Here is a 12,083-nt window from a genome sequence, read left to right on the forward strand (position 1 = left end):
GTAAACTGGGATGCATAACATGGTAGTTCTCTGAAGTACCAACTGCAGTCTAGAAAGAGCATTTTCTACTCTGCCTTAAGTATGAACAGGCCTGCATGTCTGGAAAGGGTATATTTATGAAGGAAAGAAGAAGCATATCTGACACTTGCTACAGTTGAGATCTGAAAGAAGTGGTTGTTTATAAAGTTCCACTTTGGGGACTGAAAACAAGGAGAAATCCAGCCCAACTGTATTATGCAGATTGCAATTCTGATTTCAGAATAACAAGCTACTACTCTCTACCTACTGGCATTATATTCTGTTGGTCCGGTTTCTGCCCAGGACAAGGTGGAGATGGCTTGTCTCTGCTTCGCAGTATCTGGGGACTCTGTTGGGAAGACCTGAGGACTGAGGATAACTTGATATTGGAGCCTAGAATTGTTTAAAGGATCATTTACTCCTGTGCCGGGTGCCTTCTGAAACACCTCTCTGTGTGGTTTTTCTCCTCACACAGCATGGTGGCCTCAGGGGCACTGGACATTTTACATTGTGTCTCCATATACAAGACAGAAGATGCCTCACCTTCTCTAGCCTGGCCTCAGAAGTCATCAGGAGCTGTTCCCTCAACTGCATTCTATTGGTCAAGATCAGGCACACACACTCCTCTCCTCCAGAGAGGAGTGTCAGGTCATATTGATGAGGAGCTCATGGGAAGACATGGGAGAATGTTGTGGCCATCTTTGGAAAATACAGATATGTTCACTATTTCTCCATAGAGGTAGACATGAGTGGTAGTAAAATCTTTAAAACAAATATGACTGCGTGGGAAAATTTGTCTTTGGGGAAAACAAGAAGGCTATTCCTGGTACCATCCCAGACCATCAGACCTACTGCAGGAGATGATTATGACAGCAAAAGAGGTTGCTCCAGACTTAGGAAGTGACTAGAAAACCTCCGTCAGATATTAGGTGAGTCAACTTACTGCTCCATTCACTGTGACCTGTGCAGAGATTCTCATAGCCCCTCAAAACTACTCCTGGTACTCATTGATAAGATCCAAATTCACCTGCACTATGTCTGGTTATAGTCCCATCCTGAATAACAATCTCAAGTTGTATTGGTGACACAAAACACTATCTCACTACCTAGGGGAACTTGTCTGGCAATATACCTACTGACCATGAGGATGTTAAGGGTAAGATAGAAGGAAATGGGGTAAAAATGAAAATAGAAAGTGTGTAACAGAGAAGTTGATTGGAAATAATACATAATCTAGTGATTTGGGGTAGACTTCTACTAGTGCAGAGCCTCCAGATGATTAACTAATTTATTTAACTAATGTTAGGTGCAAAGCTCAGCACCACCTTCTCCCTTCTCCTATCAGGTTTCCTCTGAACACTCTCTTTTTCCCAGAATCTCTCAGGGAAACAGGATCCAGGGAAGCAGATACTTAGCTCTACTTTTCTCATGCTAATGGATCACACCCTTCTCCTAAACCTTCCTTAAACACTCACCAGTTATGATCTTTAGATTTCTCTGGTAGAGGAAGTTAAAGAGCCTGCCAGATATTGGCATTGAATGTAGTAAACAGAATAAGATGTAACTCAGGAGGGACAGGCCACTTAACTGGCCATAATTCATTACAATTCATGCTTGTACTAGACACAGAGGCCTTAAGTCAGAGTCAATCATCTCAGATACCAACAGAGAGAAAGGAATCCAAAGGAAGAATGTAAAGAAAAACTCCATCATCACAATCCTGCCTTGCAGCCGACAAACATGGCTGGAGGCAGCACACAAGACCAATATTACAGGGTTGGCCCATCCCCTCTTCCCAAGCTTCCTACAAGACCAAAAATATATCTGGCCTCTGAAGAGAGGAAATTATGCTAATCCCAGGAAAATATAAAGAAGGGCAAAACTGTGAAAATGTTTCTATAGACTTACTCTGTTAGAACAGCAAAATTAGTTCTACCTTAAAAGAAAGATAGTGCACCAGCGCCATCTTGTGGAAAGATCAGTCCTCACCTATTTTGGATGTGCCCAAACTTCAGGCCCTCTTTCCCACTTGCAGAGCCCTCAACCACTTGGATCCTTCAGGAACAAGGGGGCATTATACCATGCATTCGTCCTAAGGTTCTGGTCATGTCCTGGATGCAGAGCTTCAGTTGCTGCAGGGCCTCAAGCAGGGCATCCTGGCTGGGCTGCAGGACAGCATGCATTGCTTGAGCAAGTGCCTGGGGATGAGATTGCTTTGTTTGCCAGCATTCTCTTAAAGCCCACTGAGGTTCCACGGCTGGGGAACCCAGGGGCAGGTACCCCACAAACTGCTCAATTGTCACATCTTCCTGGGAGTATTCTTAAAATGAGATTTGCCATGAAGTCCATTGAAAGCCAGAATCTTTCTGGCACCTTCCAGGCAGAACCCTGGTTAGGTTTTTTCTGATTCTTTCTAGTGGCTGCTACCCTTCTTATACATCTTGAAGAGACTAAGCTCTATCATTTTTATCCCTTTTTCTTTTGGATTTATTACACATTATATTCATTTCTACTGTATTGCCAACTAGGGCATCCTAACTCCAAAGCTCTGTCTTTGATAAAAACCAGGCAGATTCCAAAGCTCCCCCAGCCTTTTCTGATACATGTAGGATACCTGAAAAAAATTCAAACCTGCAATCCCCAGGGCAAGGTCATCTTAATGCTGCCTTCTGGCACTAAATACTAAAATACATTTCATTTCATTTTTTCTCTGAGGCTATATAGCAATGTTTTCTGCCAGGAATATATTTGTGTGTGCTCTTGATATTCTCTCTCTCTCTCTCTCTCTCTCTCTCTCTCTCTCTCTCTCACCATTCAGGTGTTAACTTAGCTGTCATTTCTCTGGGGAGGCTTTGCCTGAATCTTTAACTCTATACTTGTCTTTTCATGAAACATGCCATTTTTTCTCATTCTCACCCTATATTAATCCATCTCCCTCCACTAGATCCTGTGCTTCCATCAAGGCTGGAACAATTTCCATCATGTTTGCCTGATTTCCCATTCCTAGAATGATACATACAGAAATTATCTACTCCAAGTTTTACAGCAGTTAAGCAAATGAAGCTAACACTGTGGACTAGAGTTGAAATCTTTTCTCTCAGATTTGAACTAAGTAGGACAAGGTTAATATTCATCTACATTGAGAAATCTACTTCAGGGAAAGGAACTGGGGTTGGGGAGAGTGAGCTCAGACTAATGTCTCAAACTTAAAAGAAAAAAAGGCTATAAAGTGAGAAGATACCTTAATTCCAGGCACGGCTGCTTTTTCCACTAAAACAGTCACCAGTATGAAGCCACGCAGACTCTCTCCCCCAGGAAACAGGATGATGGTGTCCAGGTTACTTGGGAAGGAGATTGTCACATGGTTAAAAGGGTGGACACTGTGCTACAAGTACTCACTACCATAGGTATCCACCAATAGCCTACTACAGATAAAGTTGGGAAAACATGTTTTCCACTCCTTAAGACAAACCTGAGGATGAGTATCTATCTTCAGCAGCATCATGGAGGAATGGGAGTAATACGTTCAAATCCAAATTCACCTTACCTGAGGACTCTCACTTAAGTTTAGCATGGCCCTGATGGTCCTGGACTATCAACCCAGTGGAATGGCCAGCTGAAATATGGATAGGCAATTCTTAGCTAAAGGTATAGCTGTTTCTTGAGGATCACATCATTGTTGTCCAAAGATGAGGAGTCTTCGAGCTGGGTAACCATGCTCCTTTCTTACATATATAAAATTATGGCCCAGAGACAAAAAATGGCTTGTTCAGGGTCAACATATAACTCTTATAGCACATAGCCAGACCAGCATTCCTTTTACTCTGGAACTAAATGCCATCCAATATACCAGGAGCTGTAAGACCATTACAGAGGAATACATCTTTTTAAAAATGACCAGTTGTCCTTTAGATTGATTCAAATATCTCAGATGTCGATCCAGTCTACAAAACCTACAAAGTTAACTCCAAAGATTACTGTAACATAGATGTCTCTCACACCTTAAGTATAAGAACAGAGCAAAACAAACCAAATGAGAACAAAATAAAACTTAAGATAGGAATCGCATTATTCAACAGAGTTACATTAGCATGGGGAGTGATATTTTTGCCTCCCCCCACCACCTCCTGAACTACAGCTTTTATTCTTTTATTCTTTAATAGAGGCTGAGGTCTGAGGATGGGAGAAACAACAGTGGCTTCAGGGGTAGCTTTGCTTTTTAGGGAAAGTGGAGCCTAAGAATGTCTTGGCCATATCTGCCCCATGAGCTCTACTCCATATAATAATGAGATGTTTCAAAGAGATTCTTCTATAGGTGTAATCTGCCTACAATTTGATTTTTATAGAAGTTATTGTGAGACAGAAATATTTTTCAAAGCGTTAGACTTCAAAGAGTCAAATACTTGGTGAGGTTATTTTTTAAATCTGTTTCCTTCTATTGTACTTGCTTTATTATGCATAGATTGGAAAATCAAGAAATAAAGAAAAGTAAGTTCCTCATTCTTACAAGGCAAAATCAACCATCTCTAACTTTTGGACTGTTAATTTTTGGCATTTTCCTTTTTATCTTTTTTTATGCATACAAATAAATTAGTGCAATACAAATAAATTAGGATGTTCATGTTCTATTATAAGCTTTAAAATTTAGCTTAGATTCTAGAGTAAACAACTTACCTAATTTCCAGGGGTCTAGCCAAAGTTCAGTTATTGGAAACCACCAAGATAAAGAAAAGAAAAAATAATAATTGAGTTTGTAAACCAGATATAGCTTCCAGGGTTACATGTACCCAGGCACACATACTTGTGAGTGATGCACACGACTAATACATATATTGACATACATCTTGCACATCATTGGCTATGCCTGGACTAGGAACCACTGTGTGGTTCCAGTGAACATATTGTTTGTGTCACCCTTTGACATTTGTCATGCTCTGCTTTGTCTCATTATTTAGCCACTTTGGAAGTCCTTCACTACTATGCTTTTATTCATTATTCAAAGCACTTAGCTCTGTGCTAGGCATATTAAAAGACTTCAAGATGTACCAACAAGCATTTGTGAGGAAGCCCAGGACTGTGTCTGCTTATCTGGGGTTAAATAAGCCCAATACTCTCACTTTGTAGGATGCCAGCCTTCTCTTTTGTGTTTTGACTTTCCCAATCCAGTACTGCCATTTTTCCCTTTAATCTTCCTGTCTCCACATTTTTCCTGAATTATAAATCCAGCTTATTCAATATCAATGCATTAACAAGAATAATTCATGTATGTTTATTCATTATTTCTTCCCACCCAAATTCTAAGCTAGATTTTGCTATTTTCAATGATCACCACTTCTGTTATTAAAGCATAATTGGTCAAAATTAAAATGTAATTATTCAACAAAACAAATTTCCAGGTCTTAGAGGTCCTTAGAGACCTGAGATTACCCATTGATTCTTCTATGGGAATATAAATTAACCCTAAAAGCTAAGTTGTGTATTAAGTATTTACTCCTTTACAATTGAGTCGCATTATCTCCTTTAGGAATCCTTGGCTACCTACAACCATTGTGCTGAAGAAGTTCTTCCTCACATCCAACCTGAATGTCTCGTCAGATATTTTAATTCATCACAAAAGCAAGTGCTATATCTTGCATCTATAAATAAATTTGTCTGTGAAAATAAAAGTTCAATGGGAAATTTAGCACTTCTCTCCCACTCATTTCTGACTACTGGATTTCTTATTTGTTATAAAATCATGCTATTTGTTCCACAGACAAAAGCTTTTATTCCCAGGAGAATTATCAAAAAAGTGATGTGTTAGGTAGAATTGATGACATTATTAATCAAATTATCAGTCTAACATACCTAGATCACCAACTCTCGAATCATATACAATCATTATTTTATGATCACTGTATAATAGTCATTTATTGAAGGTTGTAACTTGACTTCAATGGAGGGCATATCAGGGAAGAAACAATTTGATGAGAAGGAATAAATGAAGTAGGATTAGGGGGAAAAAGAGTGAAATAGGATTATACAGAAGCTTGAAGGTTGGGTTAAAAATTTTAGATATGATATGACAACAGCAAGAAAAAGTGGGCCATGTATTCAGAATGGATTTGGGGACACTTATGATCAAGTTTAATCTTTCTTTGGGACCACAAAAACAGACAATCAATGTGAACATCCCTAATGATAAAGGAACTAAAAAGTCTGGACTTTCCTTGTGGAGAGAGGTGAAGTTTTAAGACCACCTTTTACTGAGTTTCAAAATCCGAAATGTTCTCTCCCTTCCTTACCCTTCTGGGTTCCTTTTCGTCCAATTTGCCAACACCAAGTCCGAGTGTACCAGGATAGGAGGGAGCCCCAAGTTCCTGGAGACTTCAACAAAGGGAATGGCAAGATTTCTTGGCAGCACCTTTCAAATATAAATCCAGACAAGTATCATATTCTAGGAAGAATGTGGCAGAGGAAATACCTATGGTTGTCTTTTATTCCAGCAATCCTGTGGCCAAGAAATGATTTGAGGATCACATTTGAATTAGCAGAGTGATCCTTATTCACATGCTTCATGCAGATATCCATGAACAGTAACTTAGTGGCAGCACAGTTTATGAGTACACACTGCAACATGTATGAAAATTACTAACCGCAGAAACTGGCTATGCAAAAAAACGGTACTAAAGCAGGAGCTAAAGAAATTAGCAGTGAAAAACTCCTTCTCTAGACAGATAGTTAGACCTCTAGGTATGGGTATACACATAGATGGAAATACATGTGTGTGCTTGTGTGTTTGTGTGTCAATCAGAGAGATCAGAGCACACTGGAGAAGAGTGGGAAAGACAGACATTTCAGTCTGTGTGGAAACCAAGTCTGTTGGTCACTTCCTAAGTCAAACCTGATAATGACTTTCAAATAAACCATTTCTGGACACATGTTATTTACCCTCTTCTGACTCTTTGCATAATTTTTTGTAGTCGCAACCTACACTTTGAGATATGAAGTCCCTAGTTCCATTACTCATGGTATGGCATCATTAAAATATACCTAATCTCCTTACACCCAATGGATCCTTCAAGTCACAGAACCCCTATCCCTTTCTCTACCTTTTCAGCTGTCAATCTTTGTAGTTCTCTTGAACAGATGCCACAGAGCCTTATCTGCTTACATCCCAGAAAAGCTACTCAGATCCATGGGATTCGCTATTTAAATTAAAGTTAGATTAGTCCAAATTAAAAAAAAAAAAAAACATTTGTATGCTCCTCATTTCCGTACCTCATATTCTTTTAAGATAGAAATATCTTTAAAGAAGCTCTACTTCACTTTGTTGTTTTTTTTTTTTAACTTGGAGTTTTAGGTAGATTTGGGACAGCATTTTTAGATAAAAAATTATAAAGACTTTTGAATTTTGAAACTCTAAGGAACACTTTCTTTAGAAAGCAAGGGCAGGAGTGACAACAGGAGTCAGATACATGGTCAACACAAATATGAAAAATGCTCAATGTCATTAGCCATGAGGGAAAAGCAATCAAAACCACAATGAGATGCCTTTTCAACTCAACCAGAATGGTGATTATCAAAATAGATAGATAAACAAATAAAACTAATAATAAATTATGGTAAGTATGTGGAGAAAATAGAATCTTAGTACACTCTTGTTGGAAATGCAAATTGGCACAGTCACTTTGGAAACCAGTATGAAGATTCCTCAAAAAACTAAAAGTACTCCTAGCTATATATATATTCCAAGGTGATGAAACCAGCATACAAAAAAGAGTCATCTGCACAAGAGTCATCTGCACATGGCAGCTGTACTCACAACAGCTGAGGTATGGAATCAGCCTAGGTGCCTCTGAAATGGATAAAGAAAATGTGGTAAGTATACCAAATAGTGGATTAGCCATAAAAAAGAATGAAGTCACTGAGTGTGGTGGTGCACACCTGTAATCTCAGCAACTGGGGAGGCTGAGACAGGAGGATCATGAGTTCAAAGCCAGCCTCAGCAAAATTGAGGCGCTAAGCAACTCAGTGAGACCCTGTCTCTAAATAAAATACAAAATAGGACTGGGGCTCAGTAGTTGAGTGCCCCTGAGTTCAATTCCTAGTGCCACACCCGCCCCCCCCAAAAAAAAAAAGAATGAAATCCTCTAATAAGAGCAAAATATATGTAATCAGAGGACATTATATTAAGTGAAATTAGCCAGAAAAGCAAGTGCCTCATATTCTTATATGTGGAAACTTTACCAAACAACAACAACAACAAAAAAAAACTGGAACTCAAAACAGAATAGTGATTAATATGGATTGAAAGGGGTATTTTGAAGAGGGTAGGGAAAGGGAGGTTGAATTTGACAATGCATGGAAATATAAATGAACCCCAATAATTCATGCAATCAACATGTATTAATAAGAACATTTTAAAACAGTAAGAGATGACCGAAGGCCAGGTCTGGGGTCTGGAAATGAGGAGCCCTGTGGGGTGGCTTGAAACCACATGGATACAGCAGTAGGCTGGAGACTGCCTCCCCCTGCCCTTTGACTACTTCTCCCACTACTTTAAGACAGTGATTCAGGGAGAAGATAGCATAGGGAGCCTCATTGGCTGTCCATGTGCCTAGATTTCAAATTTTTCAGACATACAACTTTTTCAAAATGAGATGTACATCATAAAAATCCCGAAGCAGCTCCACACTTTGCCCCTAGGGCTCCTTCCTGTGCTTTGGGGAGGAATAAGAGGTAGAATCAATCAGGCAGACAAATTGGGCACAGGCTGTTCACTTAACTGTGTTTTCTAGAACACGAAACACTTTTTGATTTCTGGAATAAGGATCTTTATAAGAAATGAAAACTAATATTAGTTTAGAAGATGGGTAGTAGAGCCCAGGAATTTATGTCCCAAAGTACATGTTGTAATTATAAAAGTTTATGCAAAATGTCAGAAAAGAACAGATAAATTATCAAGAGATAGGCTTATAATTAGCCTAAAGAGCATGACTACATAAAGATCAGTGTTATAAATGTCAATGTGTCCCTCTGGGAAAAGAAGTCTCCATGAAGGAAATCAGAAGTGCCAGGTTCTGGCCCTGGCTTTTCTACTAATTTGCTCTCTGACTCTGGACAAGGGACTTAACTTCTGTGCTCCTCAGTTTGTAAAATTGACATAGTGTAACCCTACGTATTTATGAGATTGTAAAAAAGCATCCAAAACAACAGATATGTTTAGGAGTATAAGACAGCTGTAAGTCTTCAATGCGTTTTCAGGATGTCTTCAAATGCAGCTCTTTACACGTTCATGGAGGAAAGTGCCAGAGAAAATAATCTCAAAGGCTAATTAATAAAAGGGAATATGACTATCAGTCTAAAAGAATATTAGCTTCCTACCAGAAAAAAAAGCAATTCTTTATTTAAATTGTCTCTTCCTCTCCTTCAACTGATATCCCACAAAATAAATATGAAAGTACACTTTAAAAAGTATAGTACCAAGCAGAGAGCTTATCCCAGGTGCAGAGGATCAGGCAGATGATAGGACAGGCATCTCTTTGCCTCTTACCTCTTTAGGCTGTGTCTCTCCTTCCTGCCAGACATATCCCATGGTAATAGAGCTCAGGACCAAGTGGGCCAAGCGTTGTTCCCGGTAACCCTTTAGGAACTGGCAGCTCAGGAGGGGCATCTGTTCAAGAGACATTCCAAAGATTAATAGCTGTGAGGGTGCGAGATAGGTACAGGGTCCTGTGATTGGAAAGGGTCTAAGGAAGCCTGTTAGATTTCAATGAAGAAGCCGATAGCCTTCATGCCCATTTATTTATCCCCAGATCCTAGGACACTCAGTATGGGAGGCAACCCACATGGTATTGTTGAGGAAGTACCCAATTACCCCACCTGAATCCCTAAATTATCCACTTAATTGTGCCAAAGACTCTGGTCTCCATTGTTGAAGCTACTGCTTGGTTCGAGTATTGTAGAATAAATTGCTCCTAGGATTGAGATAATTTATTTCATAGGAGTCACTTTTGACAACTTTTATAGTCTCGTTTTATTCTTACTTGACATCATTTAACCTTGTAATAGTCCCACATGGTGGTCACCATGCAGGGCACTCTCTATTGACTCCTGGAGTAAAAGGAGGTCCGATGGGGTTAGGAATTTGACTATATCCCCATAGAAAGGTAAATGAGCTGGGGAAAATGGAGGTTCAGCTTTTGTTTGAAAACCACAAGCAATAAAGGTGGCAAGGTCTTTTCATACCTGCTCCCTTCCCATGCCCATTTCTTCCTTCTCAAAATGGGGATAACAATGGCCTCAATGAGACATTTAAAGGTAGTATCATTATTAAAAGCATTGTCCCTGGGCTGGGGACATAGTTCAGTTGGTAGAGTGCCTGCCTCCCATGCATAATGATCCCTAGGTTCAAGCCAGACATTAGGTATCTGTGACAGCCCTGCACCTAACAAATATTACCGATTTCTCAATTTTGCCTGGGGCTCCCCTGGCTATAGTGGCTGATCTCAGCAATCTCTAAGCACTGTCTTTCTGAGCACATCCCCCCTGCTCTCCTCCCCACTTTGTGCACCCCCTACTCTAGACACAGCCCAAGCTAGATCTTGCTGGTGACTCTCTTCCGGCGGGAAGGTCAAGAGTGGGATGGCGGGAGAAGTTTCCAGCATCTTTCAGCTCTCCAGGCACTGCCAGGCGGGCAGAGCGCAGAGGTTGGTGCCCCGGGCTCTGGAGCATAGGCCTCCTCGACTGCATCCCTACTCAGTCCACCAGGGGGCAGTCTCTCATCGCCGGACTAGAATTCTCCAACGCTATCACAAACACCAAGTGCTCTGGGCTGTGGCTGGGGAGCTGATCCTGCGGGCCCTGCTGAGATGCTGCATTTTAGCCAGCACCAGCTAAGAATTATAACAGTTGTTAGGTTACTTTTAAGGTATTTCTTATAATACGCATACTAAAGTGTCCAAACTGCCCATGCAGAATGGTATGCTGTCTTCCCCCAAATCCAGAGGATAAAACTGAGATTCAAAGACGTTAAAATATTTGCCCAAAGTCACAAGGCCAGGAAAGACCGGGTCAGGTCTGCTGACCACAGTCCTACTCTCCATGTCAGCACTGCCTAATGGAAATATGTGAGTCATACGTTTTGTTTAAAAAAAAAAAAAAAAGTAAAAAAGAGACAAGTAAAATGAGTTTTAAATTTTATCAAGTGGTTGTATTAAAGATTTATCCACATGTAATCAATAAAAAATTAACAAGATATTTTACAGTTGCTCTTTCAAAGCCTTCGAAATCCATTAGTAGCTCCTTAATTTTTACTAGCCACATTTTAGCTGTGGAAATAGTCATAGCTAACCTATGGGACAGCCTTTAGATAAAGGAATAAGGTTCAGATGAGAAATACTCATTATGATTGGAGACACTTTTTAGGAAACTTCATGCATATATATTCCAGAGTCCCTGGCCTTACCCTCCAAGTATACAGTTATAAACCAACTAAAATCCAGAAATGATGGTGCAGGTCTGTAGTCTCCACTTCTGGGGAGACTGAGGCAGGAAGATTGCAAGTTTGAGGCCTACATGGCCAACTTAATAAAACCCTGTCTCAAAAACAACAACAACAACAACAACAACAAAAATGCTGGGGGCTTTAGCTCAGTGATAAATCACTTGCCTAAAAACAACTAAAGGGATTAAAACAGGAAAAAAAAAAAGAAAGAAGAAAAACTTATAGGAGAATATTTTATATCTTTGTGTAAGGAAGTGTGTGTATATGTGATACACAAAGATGAATTAGAGAAACAGTGAGTCATACACCTGTTTCCCTCAATTTAATTTTTCTACTTTTGGTTTATTGTAAGATAGAAAGTATATACTTGGCTGAAATAGTTTAGCTTAATTTAATATTAAAACATTTCCCCTTTTGTACCTCACAACAGTGAACTGGCTTATTTCCTGATTTTCTTAGTATTTGTTGTAATCTCTTTTGATAGGAAGGAGGTGGAATTGAAGCCACTTTAAGTACAACATAAGAATCAGCATTTCCATTAGTTGGTTTCAATACCTTTTCTTTCACCAGAATTTTG

At 39.7% G+C, this 12,083-nt stretch overlaps 1 protein-coding gene across 1 annotated transcript in view; it reads right to left on the reverse strand.

Moving 5' to 3' along the window:
- The window catches only part of Ido2 (indoleamine 2,3-dioxygenase 2), a 53,741-nt gene that overhangs the window by 17,330 nt on the left and 24,328 nt on the right, over nucleotides 1-12,083 (reverse strand). The window contains exons 3-7 of the mRNA XM_076852477.1: nucleotides 9,554-9,673; nucleotides 6,303-6,421; nucleotides 4,693-4,707; nucleotides 3,260-3,359; nucleotides 2,099-2,216 (exon numbers count right to left, since the gene is read on the reverse strand). Coding sequence (XP_076708592.1) covers nucleotides 2,099-2,216; nucleotides 3,260-3,359; nucleotides 4,693-4,707; nucleotides 6,303-6,421; nucleotides 9,554-9,673 — 472 coding nt within the window. The remainder of the gene's footprint in view (nucleotides 1-2,098; nucleotides 2,217-3,259; nucleotides 3,360-4,692; nucleotides 4,708-6,302; nucleotides 6,422-9,553; nucleotides 9,674-12,083) is intronic.

The sequence above is a fragment of the Callospermophilus lateralis genome, chromosome 4 (assembly GCF_048772815.1).
Source record: "Callospermophilus lateralis isolate mCalLat2 chromosome 4, mCalLat2.hap1, whole genome shotgun sequence".
Taxonomy (NCBI): Eukaryota; Metazoa; Chordata; class Mammalia; order Rodentia; family Sciuridae; genus Callospermophilus; species Callospermophilus lateralis.